General features: G+C 46.4%; 2 protein-coding genes across 3 annotated transcripts in view; one reads left to right on the top strand and one right to left on the bottom strand.

Moving 5' to 3' along the window:
• The window catches only part of RNF8 (ring finger protein 8), a 16,197-nt gene extending 7,771 nt beyond the window's left edge, over positions 1-8,426 (bottom strand). Inside the window, 4 exon segments of the mRNA XM_085320497.1 lie at positions 1,445-1,507; positions 2,648-3,373; positions 4,902-5,030; positions 7,995-8,426. Of these exon segments, the coding sequence (XP_085176623.1) occupies positions 1,445-1,507; positions 2,648-3,373; positions 4,902-5,030; positions 7,995-8,084 (1,008 nt within the window). The 5' untranslated portion in view covers positions 8,085-8,426.
• Positions 8,427-8,544: 118 nt separating this feature from the next.
• AARS2 (alanyl-tRNA synthetase 2, mitochondrial) lies at positions 8,545-27,475 on the top strand. 2 transcript variants are annotated; one of them, XM_085320484.1, is made up of 22 exons: positions 8,545-8,845; positions 9,236-9,424; positions 10,082-10,227; positions 11,035-11,229; positions 11,762-11,906; positions 12,357-12,502; positions 12,795-12,903; positions 13,518-13,556; positions 14,345-14,456; positions 15,014-15,141; positions 15,878-16,028; positions 18,199-18,368; positions 19,382-19,495; positions 19,919-20,059; positions 20,706-20,843; positions 21,248-21,357; positions 23,202-23,310; positions 24,671-24,793; positions 25,209-25,319; positions 26,190-26,273; positions 26,395-26,505; positions 26,910-27,475. In XM_085320484.1, exons 1-22 carry the CDS (start codon positions 8,621-8,623, stop codon positions 27,072-27,074), a joined length of 2,961 nt encoding a protein of 986 aa, XP_085176610.1. In that variant the 5' UTR covers positions 8,545-8,620; the 3' UTR covers positions 27,075-27,475. The 2 variants fall into 2 exon arrangements, with proteins under 2 accessions (XP_085176610.1, XP_085176602.1); XM_085320476.1 differs by having other exon boundaries at positions 14,342-14,456.
• Positions 27,476-27,928: the final 453 nt, after the last annotated feature.

Below are 27,928 nucleotides of genomic sequence, written 5' to 3'. Positions count from 1 at the left end.
AATAAAATAAAATAAAATAAAATAAAATAAAATAAAATAAAATAAAATAAAATAAAATAAAATAAAATAAAATAAAATAAAATAAAATAAAATAATCTGCTTTCAATACTCAAATAACTTAAGAGTTTTGACCTGGCAACATTGCCATATTCAGCCTTTAAGTACCAAGGTAACCTCAGTTTCATGAGCATGCAAGACATCTATAATGAAAACATGCCAACACATTTGGAAACTCCAAAGACCCTCATCCTCAATCCAATAATTTCAAGAAATAATGAGATTATTCCTCATTACCACACACTCACTACGGCATTGGGGAAAATCTGCAAAGAGAAAGCAGACAACCACTTCATAACCATCACAGCCACTTGCAGARGCACCCAGTGCACAAAGACTTTTGGCTATAAGGAGAACTTAAGAATGTTCTACCCAGATTCAGATGTTCCAAGCACTATCCGTCCTTCAAACTCTGCCTCACCTTCACTCCGTGCCTTTCCCTGACCTCCTTTCTCCCTAGCACTGTCTTTCACATCCCCCTTTACCTTCCTTTTTTAAGCATCACCCTACAACTGCACAATTAACAACACTGGCTGCTATTGSTATGCTCTGGCAGCATGCATTCTCTCATCTTGGCACACCTATCTAAACTGTAAATATCTCATGACAAGGCTTGGGCCCCTGGTACTGTCTACAGTAACACAATAAGTTTGCAAAAATCAGTGTACTTATTACTCTAGTCGTTCAGTACAAATCTTCCAGTATCAACGAATAACTAACTGCAGCACTTAACCCCACTTTCAGAGCCTGCCTTAACAGGCCACTTGGCTTTGAGACATGTTCAAAGCCAAGTTAGCAACTCTAACTGTTGGAGAACATCTGCAGTTTATTTTGCCTTTCAATTATGTTTTACTGATCTCATTTTGAGTGCATCTGATATGCTTGAGTATCAAGGGGTATTTGATACATATGGACCACAAAAACCTGTCATTGTGGGCAGAGTTGGCTGATATTCTTTTAAAATTAGATTCCCCAAATGAAACCTAGGAAACCTAGGTGTGCAGCAATCTTTCAAAAATGCTCCTAACCAAGAGTGAAAAAAAATTTCTTTTGATTAGAAATACCAACACAAGCTCTCCAAAACAAGTACCCACTATACAGACTTCACCATGAAAAACATTAGCATAAGGAGCAAATTCAAATAAACATCATTGCAGCTACTTAATGCTGTCAATCTGAGTGTATATTCTTGTGTTATTTCCTGGCAAATAAGGACTCCCAAAAAGGGAAGTCTGCCACTTTAACAAAAATTTGCTCTGTAGATCATTTTCATCCAGTCTACAACTGAGGCACATTCCTAGTCTTCTACCAAGATGGCACAGCAGTAGGAACGAGTTAAGTATATCAACTACACAGCCAGATCAAGCCTAGATTCATAGTTACTTGCCTCCTGCAGGACCTGGGCCAGTTGCTCCTTCAGATTCTCTTCCCCATGTTGCCACTTCACTCCCTGGAAAACAAAAGCAAAAACATGACTTCTTTTGCTGGAAGAAAGTTTTTTTGAATTAAGAAGATAAAAAATAAAAGACTTGCAGAAGGCAATGGACAGAAAATGACCACTTTACGGAGGATATGCTTAAAGAAACACCACTAGCATTCAGTGAACTCCTATGAAGTCCCACTCTAGTCTTTCATGGGTTCTACAGAAATTAGAGATATCGTTTATTGCAATGAGTTAAAATGGATATATCACTCAGAATTGCATACTTTGAACATTCCAAATTATTCTAGCTCTAATAGCACTGTATGTTCATAGAAGCAGAGGTCAGCAACAGCTTAGGCATGAGAAAAAGCTGCAACTCCGTCCATGAGCACATTCAAAGAGGTCAAACATACTAGATTACAGCTGAACTCCCYTTTGGGCCTAAGCACATTACTCCAGACTTCCTGTACTTCTGATACAGCTACCTTCCCTTAAGCAGCAAGCTTCAACAAAAGCAATTGGTAACTCCAAGATAAAACTCATTCCAAGGTGAATTCCTCACTACTTTAAACTGTTTTGAATAAACTCAAATAGAAAGGTAAAGTTTTAGTTTGTTCTCCCAAAGAGCTAGTTATCGGTACATACACGCTGCTTGAAGACATTCACAGATTGGAAAGAGAGGTTTTTGCAAGTAAGAAAAACTCCTTTCCCAAGCAGTCTGAATGAAAAGATTAAGCATTTAGTGGTTCATTTGCCTGGAAAAAGAATGGATTTCCCATGTGGATTTGGCCTTGATACTTGTCATCTCAGTAATCACAGGAAACCAGTCAGAAATTTGTAATTTGATAAAGAATAGCTTTCTAAACAGCTTTTCTACCTTTGTGACATAAATACTCTACCATCCTGCTTTAATGAAACTCTTCTAAAGCCGAGAAGTTTTGCACCTTTGTCCTGATCACTCATGTAGCCCAGTCCTTCCTGCCTCTACACATTCTTTTGTTAAACATGCTTGGAAGTGAAATACTTCTGTAACAGTGTTAACAAGAATAACTCACATCAACATTAAGCATATTACTGTACTGTTTAAGAACTCGTTTTGCATCAAAGCCTTTTATTAGTCATTCCRTAAGAAACAGAACATATGGAGTTAAAAGATTATCATTATACCTCTAGTTTCTGCTGCTCTTTAGAGAACATCTTCTCCAGCTCTTCCACCTGCTGCTGATGCTGCTCTTGTTCTAGGCACAACTGGTTCTGTAGCTCCCGTAGCTCCTGTTCCATTGCCAGGATCTGCTTCTGAGCACATTTCCTGCGCTTCTGCTTCATATTGAGAACTGCTGTCTGCTTCTCCTGTACTTTGACTTTCAGCTTCATTATATCTACCAGAGTTTTCCTCAGCATYTCCAAGCAAGTCCAAGACTGTGCAAGACCAGAGCCTTTCTGGTCCTTATGGGTGACAGATACAGCTTTCTCAGAGTGCACAGGACCTCTATGCTCCTCACTTGGTCCAGGAGAAGGTAGCTTGACATCCATCTTTTCTGTTATGTGTTTGGCCTGTTCTACCCTTTCCCATGATTTACCCGAAGGTTCACTATCACAGGACACTCTGTCTCTTTTGGATCTGGAATCTGAAGGGCCTTCTGATCCAGATATTTCCGACTCTTCCAAGCTATACTTACGTTTAGTTCTTGGACTCTTAGTTTTCCCCAAGTCATTCCTTTGGGCTAGGAAGGGTCTGATTTTCTCCCATTCCTCCCTGATTACTTCATACTCATATTCAGCAGTCTCTCTGTTTTCCAAAGGCACTCCTAACTGGATACGGTCTCCTTCAGCTATAGGATAGACTTTTAAGGGATCCAGGCGCTGTTTATTAAGCCAGACTCCATTTAAACTCTGCAAATGGACAGAAACCAACAAGATTCAACATACAGTTACACAAAGTCCTCAACGAGTTATTTCTGGCTGCCATGAACATACCCTGTCTCTTCATTGTTGCAGTCAGAACCAGACACCTCTTTAAACAGATCTTGCAATATCCAATTTATTGACTTAGTGTCCCACTTCTTACAGTTATTACATTATTTATTCTGTATTACTACTGCATTACAGATTTTGTGTACAATCGCTAAGAATAAGATGACTATAAGTAGTTGCACAGAAGGAAAAGAATGAACTCCAAGGGAAGAAAACTACCCCAAAGCTTCAGGAGAAATATTAACTGAACAACAGAAAAGACTCCACAATAGATCATTGACAAAAATATAGAATACTGCAGTAACTATTCTTAACAATTAAAGTCATCTCAAATCCAAGAAGAAACTAGAAAAGAAAATGGAACATAGTTTACACTGCTTARRGGGGGGGGGGGRGGGATATGGAATAGTGCTCCATAACCATAAATGCAAGCAGACTGTTAAAAAAAGAAGAAAGAAAAGAAAAGAGAGGGAGAAGGCAAAATGTCTTCTGGATAAAATGTTCAAAGCACAAAAGAGGTTGTTACATTAGGTACTAGCAGAAGGAATAGTTTCAAAAAAAAAAAACAGTAAAACTGAGCTGTGCTCAAGATAAGCTACAGAACCATTAGAACTGACACATCACAAATATATTCAGTAAGACAACTTGGTAAAATGGTAGCAGTGATGATCCAGAAATGTTGATAGTTAATCTACCATAAATGTTTGAAACCATGTAGAAACTGAAAGTTTTCAAACTTCATAAATCTACTGGAATAAACCCTTGTTTAAGAGCAGTGTAATTGTGTAATTTTAACAGTAGCCACTCTATTCCTTCTGGGCTTATCTGTTGCTAACCCAAAAATGCTTTAAAGGCTGGATGACTTGTTCAACACTGACTGTTCATTCAATATTGTTTTTCAAATAAGTTCCTTTTTTTTTCCTTCTTCCTTTAAACATTTTCTGTCTGAATGAGAAAGTAAAAAGACTATGATGTAAAAATCAGATCACTACTGAAGTCAAAAAGAAAGCTTGATCTCTTGATCTCAATACTTGGCTCTAAACAGCTAAAAATAAATTCCAGAAGATACTCCTTTGACTGAACAGTGCATGAGGCATGGTTTCTCTAACATTAGATTCTCATGATAATTACTGCCAAAATTCCTTTTTTCTTTTTCCAGAATGTAATACAAAGCAGGTTCACAGACTGCAAAATGCCTTGGGGAAGACTGTAATTGTCTGAAAACCACTAGACCAAGAGACAAATTTACATACAAAAAGCAGTAAGCTTAGCATCCCAATTGCAGCAGACTGAAGTTTCCTGCTACAAGTGCACAACAGGAGAGAGAGGTTCCCAAGGGCCTTCTATCATTTTTATATTCCATTATACCATAGCTTATACACTGTTTGAACTCAAACAAGGCATTCCCTTTAATACATCTCAGAATACAAAGTCTCCAGTCTCTTACCTTGTTATCCTTAACAGTCCACTGCCCTTCTGCATTTTGCTGGAAAACACAGTGCTTACGAGAGATCATCAAGGGACAGGTTTTTGACACCAGCTGGTACGTAAGATCTAATCCTCGGCCTACAGATACCTAAAAATAAAGTAGTTTAGTAATTACAATCAGCAACAACACAGTAAATTCAGCTTATACGGTCTGAATTTAAGTACAGCAGAAATCTTTCTTTTATAGCTGCTTCCCTATAGAGTTACAATAATAGGATGATTTACCAGTTCTTTACAAATCTCCTATGTTTTTCCATTTAAATTCAAGAGCAGATAGAAAATGGGAATCTCCAAAGAAGTCTAAAGAATTATCATTCCTTCACCTTGATGAACACTTGCGAGCTCTAAGGCAGATTTCAGCCTTGGTTTCATGGAAATTTTTCTCAGCAGCAAGGTCAGTTCTTAATCCATCCATCCTCCCATCAAATTCATTACCTTATGAAACATCATTTCTTCAAGCCAGTAGAGCTGTTTGTTGGTCTCACCGAGCAATAAACTAATCAAGATTATTTCTTACTCTCTTCTTTCTCTAACTGCATCTGTTCAACTGTTGTAAACACTACAGACACAGAAAAAGTAGCCTAGAAAACTGCTATCCAAAAAGCACACATGTAACCGTGCCCTAACCTTGCAATGCTTTCGTAAATCACATCATCAATCTTAGGGCTTAGAAACTAAGCAACATGCAATTCGTAACTATTGGTGAGGGTGATCTAAATAATCTGATTAGAATCTCACAGTATCTCCTGGAAGAAGAATGGACAGAATTTGTAGTAGTACAGCTTCACAATATTTTATTTTAAAAAAGTATGATCAAATTGCAGGCTGCCATTTAAAACATGGCTCTGCTCACCCTGTCCCCTCTGCATGATCTGATAGTTCCCTGCAGCATGTTTCTTATTCACTTGTGTGCTGCAGGAAAGTCATTTATTTTAAAAAGGACAAGTTTTCAGCCAGCTTACCATGTAATTAGACAACTGCATGAATCCAGTGCAATAGATACAAGAACATGCAGCCAAAAAGAGCATAGCAATACACCATTTAACCGAAGCCCACAGTTAAATCAGACGAGGCATGTTACAAAAGTATACCCTAGTCTGTATGTCTTAGATGAAGACTGCTCCATTTTTCCCCCTGCAGTCCCAACTCATTTACATCATATCTTCCAATTCCTACAAGATGATGACAAGATCCTGCAGTCCAGGAAAGGTAATTCATTACATGTTACCTGAAACAGTCTCATCCTTTGGATTTAAAGGAAGGAATCAAAGTAAACGCAAGGAATTCTATACTTCTTAAATGCTTCATATCTATAATGTTCTGTCAACATGGATCACGTTAGTAAGATGAAGATGATTCTCAAGATGGAAGATGATTCTCTACCATCACCTTCCCCTCTGCCCCATGCAGCTTCCTCCATGACAGGAAGAACTTCAGTTGGATTCACTTATACACTCAGCTTTGCTTTTGTCTGTGCAGTTTTAACAGAAATGCCTAACCCACATCAACTATTATTAGTGCTTGGTCAGGCACATCTTGTGGCCCAAAGCTCCAACACAACCAAAACGACACAGGGCCAATCACAAAACTCCCCCTTGCTAAAGTTGATTGAGCAAATAGCCACGGGGGTTTCAGATATTACCAGTTGTTCACTGGAGTTCATCACTGTCAACATAATGTACCTCCCCATCTCAGCAATATAGCTCGACACCACCATTTAAAATCCTAGTGAAAGTAGTTAGTGCTAACATGCCAGACTGCAAGCTGGTAAGCCTTCAGAACCAGCCAAACATTTCCTCTATTGCCCATGAGAGGGACAGCAACATTATGCCAATAACCAGGGCAAAAATACTGTGAACAAGATTCTCCACACAGTTACCAGAACCTTTATTGCAATACTCAGTTCCTTAGCTGTGCATACTTACAATCCTGCTGGCTTCAAATCCAAAATTGAAAGTAACAGGCATGCACACATCTGCTTAAAAACTTGCCTAGCACCAAAAGATGAATTAGCAGGGGTACCTTTTGCAGTGCATAAGCATAAAGGAATTGAGTATAGTGTGAACACACAACATTTAACTGTCTGCTTTCAAGCATTGGAACTGCAATCCTTTTGTAGCACCCAATCCTCAAAATGTTAATTTGTTATCTGAGTTGAAAGTTAGAGAGACCTCTTTGGGCTTTTAATTAGGAAAAAAAAAGCTAACAGAAGCAAATCTTGTATCTATGTCATTCTGAAACATAACTGCAATGGCTGAAAATGTCAGCCTTAAATTTCAAATTTACACTTGAATAACTCTGGCCACAAGAACTAAGTATGTTACTTACTTATTAAGTGACTGTTACACACTGTTAACTTTGTCAGGGCATCACAGCACATCACAGTGATTCTTTTTTTTAACATTACCATCATCACACAAACAACATCTGTTTAGATATGACACCATTGTTAAAAAAATAATATCTGAAAGCATAGGAAAATAAGTTTAAACAGCTGGCCTCAAAAGCAGCACCCTGCTTTACGCTCCCTTGCAAGTTATAAGCGTTGGAATAAACTGTCTGTAATCTGGGTCGGGGGGAGGCTGCTCTTTAAGAAAGCATGGAGGGGRGGAATAGTGAGCAGTGCTTCATCAAGCCTGCTTTACGGCAAGTAATTTATAAACTCAGATTAACAATCTGCTCTTCTGAATAATAATTAACAGCTGCCGCTCATTAACCTAGTTTTCGTCCTTTTTTCCTTTTCCTTTCTTTTCTTTTTTTTTTTTTTTTCCTAGAAAGGGCGTTAAGGAATCACAAGGCTCCCAAACTGGCAGACACACACACTCCCCCTCTCCCCCCCCCCAACCAGCCAGCCACCCGCCCCTCAGCCGGGGCGCAGCGAGAGGCGGCCGCGGCGCGCTTCAGGGAAGCGGGGCCGTTACCAACCGCTGGCACCGGCAGCAACGGCTGCGCAGCGCCGGCGAGGGCCGCGCCGCCCCCGCGGCCTTCACCCGGGCGGGGCTCCGCGGCGAAGCCCAGTGACGGGGGAGCGCCGCGGCCCGGCCCGGCTCACCTCGGTGCCGGCCTCCAGCAGGAGCCAGTCGCCGCTCACCCCGACTCGGCGGAGGCACCAGSTCAGGCGCGAGGCCCCCCGCGCCGCCATGGCGCCCGCCCGCCCTCGCGCCGCCGCAGCAGGCAGGAGCAATCGCTGCCGAGCCGGCTGCGGCMGTGTCTAACTGCTCCCGGCTGCGGCGCTCTCGCGAGGCATGAGCCTGGCTCAGCCAGGCTAATCGAGCATAGAGTTCGGGGGGGGGAGGATGGCGCATGCGCTCTGGGGGCGGTGGCGGTTGGGGCGGTGCTGCTAGCCGTATAGCAGTGCCGAGGGGGGCGGGAGGCCTGGCGCCATTGCGGTGTGCCGTTGGCGCGGGTCCTCCCACGGAGCGCCCCACGGGCTTGGGAGCGGGAGCCGCTGCAATCGGGGGCTACTTGAGTCCCGGGCGGCGGGCTGGCAGCTGTCCCGAGCCGGCCCCGGCGTATGCACACCGAGCGGAGCCGAGGAGTAACCCCCACTCCCTGCAGCGGCCGAGGCCAGCTGCGGTCCCCCTCGATCCTATCGGCCCCTGCACTGGCCCTGCTTCTTCYGCCCTTCTCGGTGCCCTTCCTGAAGCCACTCTCGTCCTCCTTCCGCCCTCGGCCAAAATGGCGGCAGCCGGGCGGCTGCGGCGCCGCCTGCTGCTGGCCGTGGCCTGGCCCTGGGGCTGCAGCCCCCGCCGCTGGGGCACCGGTGGCCCGACGGCCGGGCAGGTCCGCGCCGCCTTCCTCCGCTTCTTCCAGGAGCGCCATGGCCACTGCCGCCTGCCCTCGGCCCCCGTGCGGCCCCGCGGGGACCCGCGCCTCCTCTTCGTCAACGCGGGCATGAACCAGGTGCTCCCCCCACCGCGTACCGGCTGCGAGGGGCGATGCGGCCCCCGGCTCTCCGCGCCGCCGGGCCTCGGCCCGCCGCCTGTGTCCGGCCGAGGGCTGCAGCTGTCCCCCCGGCTGGGGCCCTTCCCTGCAGGTCCCCTGGGCGGGCTTCCCGGGAGCTGCTCTTCCTCAGAGGAATGCAGTTTATCTTGAACAGGAAAGCCCTTTTCACAGAGGTTTCCTGTGGCGTGATTGGCTCTTGTATGTCCTTGTCGCCTCACACCTCTCCCATCTTCTCATGCATYTCTTCTGCTTGTAGCTCTATATCTGTATTTCAGGAGTCCCAGTCATAAGCCTGCTGTGCTGGGTGGTATCTAGAAACAAGAGAGGTCTCTCTGCCTTGATTTCTAGTTTAAGCCCATATTCCTGGGCACAGTGCATCCCCGGAGCGAGCTAGCGCGGTACAAGAGGGTGGTGAACAGCCAGAAGTGCGTGCGTGCTGGAGGGAAGCACAATGACTTGGAGGACGTGGGCCGAGATACTTATCATCATACCTTCTTTGAGATGCTGGGRAACTGGTCCTTTGGAGATTACTTTAAGGTGAGGCAAAAAGAATCAACCCTCTCAAGGGGGAGATGCGGTTTTGCTTTTACAGCATTATGTTTGTGCTGTAGCACCACAGAAATAGCTGCACAAGGCTTTGGCAAGCTCTGAATTCCCTGTTGGAAGCTCTGTGGCCTGAAGCAGAGGTGGTCAGTTGGTGTGCTGAATCACTGAATGTGCCCTGCAGAGAACGTATTTCTCTCAAAGCGCTCAAACCTTCCAAAGCTGCCTGTGTAAGTGCTGGTGTTGACCATTTCATGTGGCTGAAGGAAGGTTTCCAGTTCATTTTGTTTGTTATTAAAAAGTTTGAAAAGCAGAGAAAGATAACACTATTTTTTTGATAGTAAACACAATTCTTCATGGAACAAAAATAATCCATGTGGCTGTGTTGGTAAACAGGTGAGTGTGGGCCATGCTKTGATTCTGAAGGCCTCCCGAAGATTTAAGAAGGTCATAATTTTCCACAGCTATTTGAGAAGAACTGTCTCACTGGCCTTATCCCCATCATGCTTTCTGGCATGTGCCTTAAAATTGCAAAGGGACAGAAAAATTGAAATTAGGTTCTTTGGTGTTTGACTCGCATTGTAAAGAACCTTCATGTCTCCTTTCATGCCTTGGATTACTGTGCTTCCTCTGTGTTCCYTTCCTATTCAGAAGGAAGCATGTAGCATGGCCTGGGAGCTCTTGACAGAGGTCTACGAGATCCCCAAAGATCGTCTGTATGTCACCTATTTTGGCGGAGACTCTTCACTGGGGCTGAATGCAGATGAAGAGTGCAGGGACATATGGCTGTGCYTGGGGTAAGTTGTGTGAGAGAAGAGGTTCTGAACAGCAAGCAGTGATGCTTCAGTCTCCGTAGTCTATCACTTGCTCTTCAGTTCATGGGAGTCAGATGTAGGTGCCAAAAATTGAGCTTTAAACTCATTTGCTTTCTGCTTTGTTTGGGCTGTTAAAAGTCAGCTGAACTCTGAGCACCCTGAGGTACTTCATCTTTAAGCTGTTGTTCAGATGAGGAGCTGCGTTCTTAAGGATGCGTCTGACCTGGATGAAGTGAGGTGGTGATCTCTGTTTCATGTGCAGTAATGCTGCTCCCACTTATCCTCCTTTGTGTGGATACATCCTCTCTGTCATGARCTGTGGAGATTGCTTTCTCTTCTCAAAGCTAGCAATGGCCATCTCAGCCTGAAGATGAAGCCACTGCAGAAAGCACTGATGTACTTTGGGAGCTTGTTCCAGGCTGTACGTGGACTTTGAGCCAAAGGCTGTTACTTCTATGCCATGTTGGTGTCCTGCTCTGCTGGAATAACCTCCAGAGAGAAAAGTGAACTGCATGGAACCAACAGAGACCRGGTCGTCCGTCAGAAGGAGAAAAACTGAGCTTGCTAGCCATGCTGAGCAATGAGTAGAATCTATCTGTTTTTGTGCAACTTATCCCTGCTAAGGCGTTTAATTTCTTGTGAACAGAAGCAAGTGAATCCTGATGTGTTTGCGTACTGAGTTTGTAGCAGTCAGAAAGGATCATGTCTCCAAGTTTCTCTGTAATTTAGGCTAATCTGTATTTTGTGTGCRTGCCTCAGTCCTACCATCCCTGCTGTTTGCCTTTCCAGGGTGCCTGCCCACCATGTGCTTCCTTTCCCATTGAAGGACAACTTCTGGGAGATGGGAGACACAGGTCCTTGTGGTCCGTGCACGGAGATCCACTATGACCATGTGGGTGGTGGCAGAAATGCTGCAGCACTGGTGAACCAGGGCAGCCCCGATGTAGTGGAGATCTGGAACCTAGTCTTCATGCAGTATAGCAGGTACTGGGTAKCCAGTCCAAGCCCTGGAGCCTTTCCCTTCTCTGACATCAAAACTGTAATCATTTTCTCAGAAATCTCACTGCTTTCCAGGAGGTGGCAATACAGGATCAAAGGGAAAGCAATGGAGATGTGTTCACTGTAGCCCATGAGCTGCCTTTGCCATGTTTCTCMTGTCCTTCCTCGCCCTGTTCTGCCTCTTTTCCTTCACTGCTTCATCTCAGATATTCCTTTAGGTCTGCAGCAGCACAGAAAAACTTCTAGAAGGAGTAGAAGGGCTTAGGCCCTTGTTCAGGGCAGGCCTTTTCCCTTACATTACAGTATGTCCTGACTATCTGATGGCCAGAGCCTGGCTGTTTAGCAGTGCCATCCCAGGCTGCTGTTAGTCCTGTCTTTTCRATCACCTGCCCCAGCACTATTTCCACCCTCTGTCACTCTCCCATCCCCTATAAATCGCCCGCTCCTCCTGTTCTTTGGCTCTGGACTGAACTCTGCTTCACTTTTGCCTTTTTTTTTTATTCTGGTGTGCTAACAGAGAGGTGGAGGGGAATTTACTTCTCTTGCCCCAGCRCCATGTGGATACAGGAATGGGCTTGGAAAGGCTGGTGACAGTTCTGCAGAACAAGCGTTCCAACTATGACACAGATCTCTTCACTCCCATTCTGGATGCCATTCACAAGGTAATAATGCTGCTGCTCAGAGTGAGTCACAGTTAAACTAAAGCCCCATGAATGCCGAGTGCTTGACTGGTACCATAATAGAGCCTTCTCTACACGTTATTACCGTACAGGATTTTAAGACAAGAGGTATGTCTAGCCAGGCCCACAGCAGCATTCTTGAGAAGCTGGGGAAAAGGCCAGACTGGGAATCCACTGGGATAACAGCACTGGTGATCCATGTTTCTCCCAGGGTCTGTTAAATACCTCAAGGCCAGGGAGTTGGTTGACATCTCTTAGGCACAAAAGTCTTGATCTGTAATGTTCTCAAAAGGTTTTATGAGTACGTCTTACATCATAGGTTCAGAGGCAGTTGACAAGCATAAAAGTGAAGTGTGTAGCTGGCTGGTTTACATTACAACTTTTCCACAGCCATTCACTGCTGCTAATTTATCTCCCTGCTTTCTCTCCTAGGGCTGCGGGGGGCCCAGATACCAAGGTCTGGTTGGGGAGGCTGACGTTGGGGCTGTGAACATGGCCTACCGTGTGGTAGCAGATCACGTGCGTACTTTGTGCGTGTGCATCACTGACGGCATCTACCCAGGCCTRTCTGGAGCAGAGTAAGGACAGAGGGTAGATGGAATTAGATCCAGAAAGGAAAGGGAAAAAGGGAATATGAGCAGCTGTATGGGAGAGGTTCTGGAGTGGGTCAAAGACAGGGAGTGGGTGAGCTGTGTAGAGAGAGGAAGGAGAGGGCCTGGAGGCATTCAAGATCCTCAGGGTCATCCCTAGATAGATGTAAAGTGTAGGATGCAGTTGACACATTGATAGATCAGGCCAGTGAGGAGCTGGATGTAGGAGCGAGGCTGTAATGCTCACATGGCTGTCTAAGGAATCCTGCCCTGCTTTCAGACTGGTGCTGCGTCGGATCCTGCGCAGGGCTGTCCGCTTTTGCTCTGAAGTCCTCCATGCCCCACCTGGGCTCCTAGCCTCCCTGGTGCCTACTGTGGTGGACGTGCTGGTGAGTAAGATCTGCTGCCTTGGGGAGGAAGAGTTTCRCACAGGACGTATTCATCCCCATGTGCCTTTCCTATGCACTGTCAAGAGACAGCCTGTGATGGGAAGGAGCTCTAGGAGAGTGTGGCACTGTGCGTTGCTACAGTAAAACTCTCTTGTGTATCTTGATCACTTGTGATTGGAGGAAGGGGGTCTAGTGTGATCTGTGGCACACTCAGCACAAGTATGTGTGTARGTGTGTGTATGCTGCTGTTTCCCAAAGGCAGTGCTTACCACATAGTCATATCTGGTTAAAGCCACCTGAAATTGGTCCCTGAGATTACTAACAGCCTCCTAAAAGAAACTGCTTCCTTATCCTTTGTAAATTGATGTGACTGCCGCAGAGATTTTGTGTRGAGGCTAGCAGGGGAGGGTCACAGGGAGACAGCCAGGAGATGGCAGCTGTAACTCTATGTGTGATTCTCCCTCTGTGATGCTGTCTCTGAGTCTGTGCAGTGGTGCTCAGAATGTATTCTCACTTGCCTGAGAAACCTCTATAATGTGTGTGGCATGCTGTGAGATCCCCTGAGGAAGCTGCTGTGGATGTTGTTATCACTAACTGTGAGGCTAACTCTACAGGGAGATGCCTATCCAGAACTGAGGAAGAACATGGACCAGGTGAGCAGTGTGGGATCCCCTAGAGAGAACCCTCTTTCTTGTCTTCTTTCTTAAATGCTGCTTTTGGAGGCAGGAGCGGGGCCTGCTCTGGGACTTAATTGGAGGGGTCTGCCCTGCCTCCTCCATTGCTGGGTTCTCATGGGTAGGCTGAGATGTGCTGGGCATGTGTGTGTATCATGCACTACCTGGGACCAAGAAGTACCTCTGGCAGATTTCCCCATATGGGAGCTATATGAGATCCTGACAGGGGCTTCTTGTCCTGGTATAAGAGCTGTTGTTCTGACAAAACTAGGGCAGCTCTTTTGTCAAATGGAAGTACAGCCTGTCCTAGCACGGGTACCCTTTCTCCCAGTGGATTGGAGGTTTAAGGTTAGTCAGAATAACTAATTTACAGGCTGCTCCGTGCTTGCTTCTACTGACAGCAACTGTGATGAGCAATTTCTCTGGCTGTTCTAGTCTTGCAGTTTTAATTGGGTTGCAGGCAAGAATTTCTGCAGGGCACATTAGTCATCATCGAGCTTCCCCCATGTAGATGGTCAATGTTCCCTTCACAGGAAGGGTGACAGGGTGTCAGAAGATACAATGGGTTTAGCACTGTCTTATAGCACATCAGAACCATATTGTGATGGATACTTACAGAAGAAAAAGGCTAGTTCAAGTAGATGTAGCACCTGTTAGACACMCACTTGGCTGCTTTGAGCTCAACTTAGCAAGTAGCCTAGTGATACCAGAGCTGAGCTGAGGAGCTCTCTGAAGTGTTACAGCTAACCCTTCTGTTCCTTGAGGAGATTGCGGATATCATCAATGAGAACGAGGCTGCTTTTCTGTCCTCCCTTGAGCGTGGGAGGCGTATCATTGAGCGGACAGTGCAGCAGATGGAGCCCTCCACGTATTTCCCAGGTAAGTCTCTGTCTTCTGCCTGGCTGTACTTGAAGATGGTTTGATCCAAGTTCTTACAGGCATCACAGTCAAAACTCTGGTGAATGTCTGCCTGCCTCCCCCACATGTGTTCAATGACGTTCCAGTAGTGAACATTCCAATGCCAGATGTTGCTCTAGTCTCCTGATTGTGATTATTTCCAAGTACTTTGTTCTCACCACCAACTAGGCATCAAAAAGCTAGAAACATCCCTTGCTGCTTTATTTACCATTTAACTGGCTTCTTACAAGTACAGAGCTGGAAGAAGTAGCTTAGGACTCAGAGCAGCTTATCCAGATGTGCTGCCCTGAGTTTTAGCAGAGAAGGGGCTCTGGCACACCACTGAGTGTGGTGTACTCAATCCCCTGTGAGAGGGACTGTGTGACTGCTCTTCCCTTCCCCATTACCGATGCAGTTGTGCATAGCACAGGTGAACGCAGTTACCAGAGCATACACTAGATTGATCCCATCTGAATGACTCTGGAGATACTTCCGCTTTCAGTAACTACAGAGAGTTTGTGCTCCTTTCGGTCCTGCAGCTGAAGTAGCCTGGTCTCTCTATGGGAATTTGGGGTTCCCTCTGGATTTGATTGACTTGATGCTTGAAGAAAAGGGGATCCGCTTGGATTCAGCTRCTTTTGATGAACTTGTTCTGGAAGATGCCAAGGTAAGAGGGACACTCTGCTGATTAGAGTGAGAATTTGGAGCTTGTCCTCTGTCCTGTGGGCAAAGAAGCAGAATTCGTCTCACTGCTAGGGCTCTTCAGATGCACCCCAGGGCTAGGGCACCCTTTCCCTGAAGTAGAAGTGGGTCTGATCACCGCGATTATAACACCATGCTTTCACTTTTGGGCTTGGGGCTGAAAGCATTGGTTGGTGATTCCTCTGCAGATCCTAGAAGTGTTTTACAATTTTTACCATTGCTTGAGTGGGAATTATCATAGAACAGTATTGATTAGGAGGAACCTCTTGCAGTTACCTGGTCTAGCTCCCCACTCAAAGCAGGGCCAGCTTAGACGTCCAAAATAGCAAGTGATTTCTCAAGAGTTAATGTACTCCCCTCAGTCTCTTTGGTGTTGGGAGACTCACGCTGCCAGACCCTGTTGAGTGATCAGATCAAGGCCTTGCTGTACTGGAAGTTTTGGAGCTATATAGCAAGCTGTTCAGGGAGGGTTGATTGTGTTAGCAGTTGCTTATGGCCTGCCTCAAGGCTAGCACAGGTTGACATTGAGTTCTTGTGGGTTGGAGGGAGTGAGATTGGTTTAATAGAAGCTTGCAGCAGCACAGCTATAAGTGAGCCTTATCCAGGAAGGTGGAAGGAGTTTTTAGCCTTAAAGCTCCAGCTATTGGTTTGGATGCCCCTAAGATACCTCTCATCTTGACTGTGCCTTTTCTCCACTGTAGCGGAAGGCTCATGGCCCGCAGGCAGAACAGCTGGAGGGTGCAGATGTGCATCTCGATGTGCACTCATTGGCTCAGCTGCAGAGCAACAATGTGCCTGTTACTGATGATTCACCAAAATACGCCTACACACTTGGGCAGCATGGGCAGTATGGTAAGTGGCTCRTCCCATCCATAGGGCAGGCTCTACCTTAGGGCACTGGAAGAGACTCTCATGAGACTGCTCTTACTTCCTAACCTCATGCCTGCAGGAAGGCATGTGCCCTGTGGTTCAAACCAGTCTTGCTGCTGTGTCTTTTCTGTGCCCTACCTGTGATCCCAAGGTAAATGCTGATTTTGCTGCTGGTGATGTGTCCCCAGGAAGGCTCTATGCTGGTGGCAAGGCTGTGAGCTCTGAGTTGGTCTTACTGTGCACAATGCTAAGCAGTGCTCTGTTGATTTCCACTGGAGGTGAATGCCAAGCCTTTCCCTGACAATCAGGAGTGTGAGTGCTAGGGAGAACAGAGAGGCTGCTGAGAGTTTGAGTAGTTGTCTAAGGCCTTGCACTCAGTATTTCTGTGTCAGGCCAGTAGATGCCAGTGCAGTTTTCTTATCATTTCGGGTAATGGGAAAGTATGAAGCTAAAACTACAGAGAGTAGGAGATGGTGTGGCTGTCACAAACAATTAGAAATAGCCGTGTACAGCCAGCTCTCCCTTACCCACTGTGCTGGTGGCAACCCACATTATGCAGAAAGTGAGGTAGCTCAAACTGTATATATTACAACAAGAGCATAATGGAAAAAAAAGTCCAGCAGTGACATTGGCTGAAATCTGCAAGCTAGCACTGTTTCACCTGCTCAGTCACTGAATCATAGAATAATTCAAGTTAGAGGGAATCTCTGGAGATCTGATCTCCTGCTCAAAGAGCATCAGCTTCCTAATCGGATCAGATTGTTCAGGGCTTTGTCCAGTCAAGTTTTCTGCTTCTCTGGGCCCTATTCCAGCTCTTTATCACTTTTCTTATCGTTACCCCCCACTTGCCTTTATTACTCTTACTGTGAAAATYTTTTTGCTTGTGTCCAAGCATAAATTTCCTGCATGGGAATTTGGCTCAGTCACCCATGATCCTTTTGCTCTGCATCTCTGGGAGTCTGGCTCCAGTTTCTCTATATTCTCCCACTAAGATCTTCCCTTTACTTTCTGTTCTTCAGGCTGAACAAACCTTGTTCTCTCAGTCTGTCCTTGCATGTCATGTGCTGCAGCCTCCTGACCATCTTGGTGGCCATCTGCAGGATTCGCTCCTTTATTTCAGTGTCTGTCTTGTACCGGAGAGCCAAAAACTACCCAGTACTGTCATATCACAGGTGGCAGACAGAGGGGTGTAGTCACTTTCCTTGACCTGCTGACTGCGCTTTCATTCATACAGTCCAGTATGCAGTCAGCATTCCTTGCTGCAAGGCCACCCTGTTGACCCATGTCCAACTTGTCCCTGAAGACCCCCAGGTCTTTTTCTGAAAGCTGCTTTCAATCCAGGTGACATTCATGTAGCCTTTGTTGAACATCACATAGTTTTTGTAGGCCGTTGAGATTCCTCTGAAAGGCAGCTCTACTCTCCAGCCTATCAACCTACCTCTACCAGTTTGTTAACATCCACACAGAAGGGGGGTGCATCTCATTCCATCAGGGACAGTCGTTAATGAAGATGTTCAACAGTGTTGTCCTCAATATCAACTGCTGAGTAGCTCTRCTGGTAACTGAGTATCAGTTGAACTTTGAGCCATTGAGCACTTTCAAGTCTTTGAGCCCAATTGTGCAGCCAGTTATTCAGCCAGCTTAGAGTAATCTACCTGCCCTGTTCATATTTCCCCAATTTGGCTACAAGGGTACTACAGGAGGGTCTATCAAAACCTTTCTAAGTCAAGGAAAGTGGCATCTCTTGTCTTCCCTTATTCATCAAGCCAGTCTTCTCATTGTAGAAGGGAGTCAAGGTGGCCAGGCATGCAGTGTAGCACCATACAGACATGTCTATGCTTCATCTTTCTCAAGTGGAYTCATGTGGAACTGGACTGGGCATCCCTGCTTTGGCAGCCTGGTTAACCACTACCCAGAAGGTCTATCCCTGGTTAAGCAAGAGATGACTGTGCTATTTTGGGACTTTATTCCAAATAATAGATCCTTTGTCCTTTCTGCTGATAGATTTGTTTGTCCTACTAGGGCAAAGCAAAGTCCTGGCTTTCAGTGTAGACTGGGTATTGGCAGGATTGGCACATGAAAGTGGTGCCTCCCTTGTTGTGATCTGATGGGATGCACACGCTAATGGCTGCTATCTTCTTGCCTTTGGCAGAGTTCAGTCCATGCCAGGCCACTGTCCTGATGCTGTACAGAGATCAGTCTCTCCAGGAGGAGGTTGGGGCAGGACAACGCTGTGGTGTCATCTTGGATCGGACTAATTTCTATGCAGAGCAGGGTGGACAAAACTCTGACCGGGGCTACCTGATGCGCTTGGGACAGCAGGTGAGGCCCTTTGATGACTAAATCCAAGGTAGCCATAGTTCCTGAGGTCAAGTAAACTTTCCCAAATGATGGACTCTTGCTATATTAATTTGCAAGCTGCAGTGTGTGGGCAATTCCTTTGGCTTTGCCTCAGGGTTCGTTGGGGCAAGGGAAAGCAGCAACACCTTCTCAGAGGTGGATCTGTTGCTCTGATTGTCTCAGGGCTTTGCAATTTATTCTTACAGAGAAGGCTTTAAAAAGTCTTCTTGTGCCTCCCTTCAATATGTTGCCCTCTTTCCAGCTAGGATGATAATGCAGAGAGAAGGCAATCAGTGATCAGAAACTCTGCCAGCTGAGTAACTTGTATCTGGCCAGTCCTGGAGAACTGCAAGAGGTGCCAAACCAGCAACCTAGTGCAAAAGTTCTTATCCCTCCCAAAAGCATCAAGGAGGACCCACACCCCCCAGCTCTTCAGCATGTTTTTTTCTACCCTGCCAGAGAGAGTGTTTTGACCCTCTTCTAGGAAGTTACATGGGATACAGTTTTAGCTCCCTCCCACACTATCTCTTGAGAATCACATCTAGGCATTGATACTGCCTTTTTAGCCTTGCAAAATGGAATAGTGCCTTGCTCAGAACTTCTCCCAAGCTGAAGGGGGGAGTGAGTTTATCTTGCCAGCCCAATGAGGCAGAAGTGATTCCTCAGATACCTAGGATAGGTGCATTGGCAGTTGCTGTCTGTGTTCTCATGGACAAGTATCCTTGTCTAGAAAATTCATTGGCATAGTTGATTTTGCTGCCTCTGCACTGAAAGCTGGCAGACTTGACAGGTTGTGCAGTGGCTAACTGGACACTAGGAATGGCTGAAGCACTCTGGTTGCATTGACAAGAAGTTTGTCCTTGCTTTTCCCACCACTTCCCTCTCTTCTAGGGACCAGCATGGGTCATGTTTCCCAGTGGGGTGATGCAGGCACTAGTGCTGCTCTTTGGATGTTTCCTGTGTCCTAACGTGCCCTTGTGTGTCTCTTTGTCCAGGATGTGCTCTTCCCAGTGGAATCAGTTCATCTCTGTGGTGGTTATGTGATCCATGAGGTCACTGCTATGGAAAATCTGCGTGTTGGGGACCAAGTGCAGCTCTTTGTGGATGAGGTGATGGCTCGTTTGCTCTTAAGCCTTTTCCAGCCTTGTTTTGAGAGTCTTGCAATGCCCTGAGTAACCTGGGCACAGCAGAGCTTTGTCTCTTGTGCTCCTGAGACTGCTCTTCATTACAATGTGAGGCAGGARAGAGAGCTCACAAATGTCTCTGTCCATAATCTTCTAGGAGTTTTGGATCTGTTGCAAGGTATCTGGCCTGCCCTTTCCTGTTTTACAGAGCTGATCCCATGGGGAAAGAAGCTGGATGAATTTGTGTCACAGGGCAGATCTGTCTACTAGCTGTGCTGCCTATTCTTTTTCCTTGTCTCTTCCCACCCCCTCACATGCAGCCTTTCTCTTACCTCTCCAACCCATCACCTGCTCCCCACAATCGTGGAAACCTTCCAGCACTCACTACCAACCTGTCTGTGCTTTCAGGCACAGCGGCTGGCCTGCATGACCAACCACACGGCTACCCACCTGCTGAGTTTTGCACTCCGCCGTGTCCTGGGAGACCACACAGAGCAACGAGGGTCCCATGTGACAGCGGAGCGGCTGCGCTTTGACTTCAATACCAAGGTGACCCTGGACTTCTGGTGGGCCTTGGCAGAACTAGCATCCTGGGACTGGCCATCTTCTCAGGGACTTTTCTCCACTCACCATAGTGAATCCTTTTGAGACAAGTCAAGTTTTGTCTGAGAAATAAAACTTAGTCCTCTAGAGGTGATGGGCTCAGCTTTGTACTGACCTGGGTCTGAGGAGGGCCTGCTGAAAGAAAGGATGGGGGGCAGAGAGGAAGGAACTTAACAGGGCTAGTGGATGTGGAGCTGACCTGGGTAGTCTCTGAGAGACTCACAGCTTGAGTATGGCACATGCTGGGATGTTTCTGGTATCTGTTGGTAATCCAAGTGGGAGGGCTTGGGAATTGAAAGCTGTCAGGGCAGGCTGAGCACTGGCCCTGCTAACCTGTCACTTATGGCGGCATCTATCTCGAAGAATTCGGTTGATGCCCTTGGGTTAATAATCCTTATTGCTTTCCCTATTGCAGGAGAGAGTGGGAGGGCCATGATGCTCACAATTCCCTTCTACAGTTAGGGAAGATGAGACACAGAGGACAAGTGGTTTGTCCAAGATGAGTTGCCTGAGGCCATAGCACCAGTTCTCCCTGCTTGGTTCTGTGCCTCTTCAGAAACTTCCCCTGAAGGCAGCCAATTTCCTTCCCCAGGGCCCTGTGACCATGGAGCAGCTGCAGCAAGTGGAGCAAGTGGTCCAGGAGGTGATTAAACGAAATGAGGTTGTGCACATGGCTGAGGTCCCTCTCACACTAGCCAGAAGAGTCCAGGGACTTCGCTCTGTGGATCAGGTAAGACAGGAGGGCAGGGAATGTCTTCCTGAGCCTTATCCCTCAGTAGGAATCAGCTGCATCCTAAGAGATGCTGAAGCAACAGGTTTCTGCAAGAGAATTGGCTTCTAAAGCTCGGGAGGGGAAATAGAAGGGAGATAAGACTCTCAGGAGCACTGTCGTATTATGTGGGTGCTAGTGATGCACAGGCTTTCTACTCATTTCTCTGGATCAAGAGCTTGTAGTGTCAAGCTGGTGGTTTCTTTCTTGAGGGAAAAAAGGTGTTTGTGGGGGGAGCAGTGGTGCTGCCCCTGCCTCTTGGGGAGGGCCCAAGATAGTGAGGCAGGGACCTGAGGCCATGGGGCTAGTCTTCAGGTGTCTCTGAAGAACTACACTATTTGCTGCTGATCTGTCTCCTCTGTCAGGAGTATCCAGATCCAGTAAGGATAGTGTCCCTGGGTGTTCCTGTGGAAAGTGTGCTGATCCATGACTCTGAAGCTGCAAAGCACACCTCTGTGGAGCTCTGCTGTGGGACGTAAGTGACTTTCCCTACCTACAGTCAGAAGGCATGTTTGTGGGTGACTGCATCTTTGTGATTCTTCAGAGTTGCCTCCTACTCTGATCCCAGGACTAGGCTTGCAAGAGGATTTCTGTATGCCCTACAAGGCCTGTATACAAGCTGAGGAAGAAGAATGAGCACTGATGGATGAGGCAGAGACATTATTCCAAGCTCCAGTCCCTGTGCCACTTGTTTTCCTTACGTGAAAGATTTAGTGGTGATAGGGTAGGCTGGTTTTGAAGTTTTAGAAATTCCAGGATGAAAAAGCATGAGAGAAATACAAAGCATTRTTCCTTGTTTCATTGTCTGAAACCTACTGTCATGGATGAGTGATGCACTTCACTCATAAGAGAGAAGCAGCAATACGTTTTATTGAGATAAGACGATGATTTAACAAGACTCAATGGCAAGGTACACTTGGTTATTTAATGCATGGAGGACAGGGTCAGAAAAAAGTGTCAAGGAGACACTCCTGTTGAGCCATGAAGTTCAGAATGGACCCCCTTGCTTTCCAAACCCCTTCTCAAGAGTCTGGGTGCAGCTTGATCCAATCTTAGTCCCAGATTTGGTCAACAGTTTGTCTAAAGGATTATATGCACAGTCAATCACAGATGTAACTTAGCAGAGTTTAGCTGTGCTATTAGTCACTTGCTGGAGATCTTTCATGAGTAAGGAATCTCCTGACCTTGAGGAGATTGACCTTGACAGACATCCTTGCTCAAGAGGAGATTCTACTGTGCAGCTGGCTGCTGCACAGGAGAGCTCAATGGGCTCTGGGCTGCCTCCTATTTATGGGTTAGGTGGTTGACTTGTCATATTTGCATACCAGCTGTAAGGTATATTTGGGTGGGCACATGCTTAATTAGCCTTATATGCTGCTTACAGAGGTTGGGCTGAGGGAAGGGAAAGGGGGAAGTAGCACACCTCACCTGGAGCCAGAGGACTCCAGCAGAGTGAAAAGGGATGTGTGCCTTACCACACCAAATGGAGTTACAGGGCTTCTGTTTTGCAGGAAGGCTGAGGACCAAGCAGGAGACTGTGGAACAGTTGATCAGATAACTTGAAACCATTTTAACTGATTATCTTAATTAATGATCTTAGCTCTTCTCTGCTTTTAGCACTAATGAGAGTAGAAGAGTGAATCAATCTTAAGGCAATGCTGGCACAAGACAAAACAGGAAAAAATCRTCTTAGAACAGATGTAGCTGGAAATGAGCAAGTTTCTAATCATGAGTGCAGTCTTCTTGTGGGAGTAGTGGAACAAGGAACTGAATGGGAGTGGAGATGATCAATTTTAGTGAAGCTGTATGCCATCTTTGGTTGTGGTAACAGAGGACCTGAAACACTGTAGTTTTTTTTCATATGCAGTGTTAGATAACCAAGAAGTAAGGTTGTCAGTCACATCTTCTGCCCTGTGACTGGATTCTACTGGCTGGTCTGCGAGCTGGCCTGACAGAGGAGGGATGGAGTTGTAGAAGAAGTGACTTTCTACAAGTTTTAGCAGGAGCTGAGTAGAAGAGAGAAATCCCAATGCATCTCACTGCTGAAGGAAAGGAATGCAAAGCAGAACTTGGCTGTTATGTGCTGTTTGACAGCAGCCTGCTGGGCAGGTAGCACAGCTCCTTTGAACTAGCCTCAACTCCGCTGTCTCTTGCCTGACAGGGGTTCTGTAAGGATTTTAGAGGTAGGAAAGAATTGAAGCTGTTGGGTCTGGGCAGAGGGTGCTGAACTTGGGACACATCTAAAAGGAAAGTAGGTTTCCTGATTTCTGTTCTCACAGAGAAGCTTGTTTCCCTTCCTGTTCTCTGCTCACTTTGCAGGCATCTACTACAAACAGGAGGGATGGAGGATCTTGCCATTATCAGTGAGCGTCAGCTGGCTAAAGGGATTAGCCGTGTCATTGCAGTGACAGGGGGACAAGCCAAACAGGTGAGAAAAAAGGACTGAGATTTGCCCTATGTCAGGGGTATGCCAGTAGGACCCAACTTTGTAGGTTCCCACTTAGGCAGTTTGTATCCTGGAGCACTCCTTGCAACATCTTGYCCAGCTTTCTCCTTTACTCTTGGGCCAAGCTCTGCTGATATACTTTGCTGTACACCTCCAGTAACCCCTACCCTGGACTCCTGGCTTCATTCTTCCCTTCAGACCCCCCTTTCTAAGATGAGAACTTGACACACAATATCAAGAAGCCTCTGGCCTGTAAATTGCAGCCCCTAGGTAGGTGTTTAAAGGCATGATCCTTTGTGCCTTGGTTTCACCTTCTGCTTATCACAGTTGGATTTGCCCTGTATTCTAACAAGGCTCTGGCCTTAGTCTTACAGCCCTTTTGCTGCTTTAGGCTTTTTCTCCTGCTAAGCTGTGATCCTGGTCTGGCTGTATCTGTATAAAGAGTAAGCAACCTATTACTGTGTCTGTGCAATCTCTGTTCTTGAATATCTGGAAGGGTTGGGGGCCTGAAAGCCTTGCCTGCTTCTTTTGGGGTGCAGTCTGAGGAGAGTGACTTGCTCCCCAGTGGAACTGTGGGCTTTGGTCCACCCCAGCAAACATGTTGCCCTTTGGCTGGCTGGCTGCTGCACATCTGTGTTCTTCACAAGGCCCTTCTTGCTGCAGAGGAATGAAAGGCTGCAGGGCACATCTGCCTGCTTTGCTGGAAGTGCTGACCTAAAGAGTTCCCGAGAGTGTCTAGATCAGATAAGAGAGGGTGGAGGTAAAAGGGAGTGATTGGAGCTAGGGWTATGTATCCTGGCTAGGATCCTGGCTCTCCAATCTCCACAACTTTTCTTTCAGGCGTTCTGCTCTCCTGATATAAAATCTCCCAGGACTATCATGGGCACAAAGGTCTGGCAGTATAGGTCCAAAGTATAACGGCAATCATGGAGGGAAAATTGCATTTACTATTTTGTTAATGGTGTTGGGGAGAACCATCTCTCTTTAGTTTCAAGAATGCATTTGCTAGAGAAAGGATCCCCAGTTACTTATGGGTGCTCTATAACTTTTTCTCGTTGAATTACTGATGATTTGGTGTGAGATAGATAATGAGTAAATGTAACTGCTAGGCAACTTGGTCCACGGAGTGTGACCATCTAGCAAAGGTTACAGATCTAGAGAGTCATTCTTAAAGCTGGTATCTCTAGGGGACAGTCATTCTTAAAACCTCTTTTTCTAGGTGTTTTCCTGTTGAATACTGAGAGTACTTGAATGATTATGACCCTGCAGTATCTCCACTTTCTGTATCCCTGTCCATTCTTTCTATTGCTGTATTTGAAGCATTCTCTCTCTTTCTCTCCAGGCCCGGGAAATGGGCCACTGCTTGGCTATGGAAGTGGACTCTGTCTCCATAAGAATGAAGCAGGAGAGCACCTCTGTCCCTGAGGTGCAGAACCTCTCCAAAGAAGTGGGCCAGCTGACCAAAGTAAGGATTATATTCCTGTGCAGAAAGATCCCAACATAGGCTCTATGGGTCACATCCCTTCTTCCCTGCTAAGTTCACATCTCATTGTGGTCCCTAGCAAGAGGAATTTACTAGCTACCAGCATCTCTTTGGCCAGAAAGATTTCAACCTGCATCTAGGTGCCTCTGTTACAGGGGTCCTAATGCTAGAGGGACCGTGGGAGGGTAACAGTTAAGAAGGGTTCCCAGGTTTTTCTCCAGGCTTTAGATGCCCAGCTGAAAAGAGAAAGCCACGTGCAGCCATGGCTGGCTAGCCAGATCGTGCAGAGCTAAAGGAGGGTCTGGGAAGAGGTTATGCTCCAGTTGGACCTCCCAGAGAACTAGCAGTTTATTTCTAGGTACAGTTTAGTGTCCTTACACGGCAGATTGTCTTTCAGGTGGTGGCTAGCACTGCAATGCCCCAGTGGCAAAGAAAAGAACTACAGACCATTCTCAAAGCACTTCAACGAACAGCCAACACAGCTATCAAGAAACTGGAGATGCAGCAGGTATTGTGGCAGCAGCACATTCACTGCAGCCTGTTAAGAACAGCATGCAGCTTACACCAGAGAACCTGGTGTCTCTGTCACACTGCACAGCAACTCAGTCACTATGATCTCATTGGAGGGCAGGGGAAATTAGCTGTAATCGCCCACAGTGTAACCCAGGCCCTGGGTTGGCTTGATTTAACTGACCTTAACTCAGACTGTTGTTTAAAGTGCAATGAATGACTGGCCTTTCAGAACCTGTAAAATCCCCCGTCTCTCTGCCTGTGAAGATGAATAGCCCTATATCAGCACTTTTGGCAGACAGATAACCATCACTTCCCTGTTTATAGATGGAGAAGATCAGGTACAATTCTGAGAAAATAGGCTTTACAAGGTCATGCAGTAAGACAGGTCTGCATGACAGAGCCTTTCTTCCAATTCTGTGGATATTGCTCTGGCTTCCTACTACATTTCTGTGTCTTGCCAATTGACATGATTATATTTAAATTCATTTGAGAATGCTTATTGGTGATTTAGTGTTCTCAGTAAGAACTAGCTTTTCTTAAAGTACACGCATTTTGCCTCAGAAGCCTGCTTGAGATATATGGCAATGTTAGGCACAGGAGAGAGGCCAAGGACCAAATGGGTCACAGTCTATTCCACTTTTGAAAGGGGTTCATCAGGCTTGCTTTTGAGGAAGGAGGGTTATACAGGTCTCCACCTGGAGATTTCAGTCTGCAGTTTTACTCTGGCCTCTCTCAACACACATCTGCCCTCTGTCCCCCAGAGCAGTACCTCCATTCCTTCCGTACATATGTTGCATGCGTATATCCCAATGCAGCCCACCCTATGCCACATGTAGTCCTTCAAGTGCTGTGTTTCCTCCTGCAGGCTGCAGAGAAGGCACAAAGCCTGCTGGCAAAACATTGCAACCAACCTGTCATCATTGATACTGTCCCAACTGACTCCCTCTCTGTGAGTAACCTTTTGGCCCAGCAGTACTTCAGGTGCTCCATATGAGAAAAAAGAGATGCTGGGCATCTTTTCTGCTGCACGTAGGGATCTGCCTGACCCTTCCTAACTGTGCCTCTCCTAGATCCTAATGAAGGTAGTGAACCAGCTATGTGACAAGTCTCCTGGCACATCAGTTCTGCTGCTTAGCCCTCAAGCTTCTGGTGAGGTGCTCTGTGCATGTCAGGTGTCCAAGGTAAGCACAGCCCTACCAGAGAGGTGAGGAACCTGCCTGCAAAGGGAGACCAGGCCCACTTCTCTTTCTTGGAAAGAGAGGTCCCAGCTGAGGCTTTTCCTGGGATTTTTTCAAGTGTTGCTGGGTAATCATATAGAGAGAGTTAGGACCTGAGATGACCATACTAGAATCAGATACCCTTTCTGTCTCTGCTGGGCACAGATATCCCTGGATCCTCAGGGACGTATTTGCCCATGAGCAGGACACAGCATTAACATGTAAGCTCAGTTTTTGCAGTCCTGCCAGTCATGAGTGCCTCATGTAACAAGGACTCAGGTTGGATGAGAAGAGAAAGCACTTATCTTTCTTTATCTGGCCTTCAGAGTGACCCATAGTCCAAATGACACTGCTCTGTTTCTCCACAGAATTGCCTCCCTATGTTCTCCGCTGCTGACTGGGCCACGGCTGTCTGCATGCAGATGGAAGGCAAGGCAGGAGGTTCTTGTGTTGTCGCTAAGGGCAGTGGAAATGCCAAAGGCATGCAAGGAGCCCTGACTGCTGCAAGGGAGTTTGCTCAGAGTAAACTCTGAAATAAGTGTGATGCATTGGTGGCAGGACAGCTGTATGCAATGAGCTGCAAGCTATATGGACATTTGATGCACAGCACATATTGTACTCCATTGAGCTGGAAGGTTTAGCAGCTCCTCTACTGAAGACTGCTGCACCACTGTATTGGGGCTCTTGGCTTGTGGCCAGCAGGGATCAGCAGAGCACCTGCTCTTTCCTGATTCCACTGACTAAATGATGCTGCCTGTTCCTATCACATGTTGGAACTGAGCCTTGGAAAGGACAAGCTGCCAGAATAGGTCTGTCTTCTGAAACAGTGTGGCTCCTGCCATAAGAGCAGAGCCAGGAGGCTCTATGAGGACACTGACAGTTGGCCAGTGCTGTCCCAAAGTTATTAAAGGATAGAAAGTGGTTGATTCCCTGATGTTTCTTGTTTGCTACATCWTCTTTTCTGCTCTGTTCTGGCAGAGGAGCTCTCTCTCTGCAGCCCCATCAGTCAGTACCCACTCTTGTCTAAGCAGTCCCATCCCACTGCAGAATTCAGAACCACCACTCTCTGATAAAAATGCTATTATAATTTAGAAATGGGAAGAGAAGTCCCCCTGTCTGTGGGCTTAACCTTTTCAGCATATGCTTGTTAGGCTATGCAATAGTTAGTGCTAAAGCCATCCTTGCACAGAGGGAAAAAAATCATCCCAGCCTTCACCTTTTATCCTCGTTTCTCCCTTCCTCTCGTAACTCCTTTTCATACTGCCTTCTGACTTCTTTCACAGCAGGCTTTAGGTAGGTGCTGATACATATCTGGCAATTTTGGGGTGCAGGTACTGTTGTCATCACTGCGTTTTAGTGTGGAACTCCCCACAGCAGGACAGCAGTA

The sequence above is a fragment of the Rhea americana genome, unplaced genomic scaffold (assembly GCF_003343005.1).
Source record: "Rhea americana isolate MKP2758 unplaced genomic scaffold, rheAme1 scaffold_119, whole genome shotgun sequence".
NCBI classification, from domain to species: domain Eukaryota; kingdom Metazoa; phylum Chordata; class Aves; order Rheiformes; family Rheidae; genus Rhea; species Rhea americana.
This window is presented reverse-complemented; position numbering and strand designations above follow the sequence as displayed.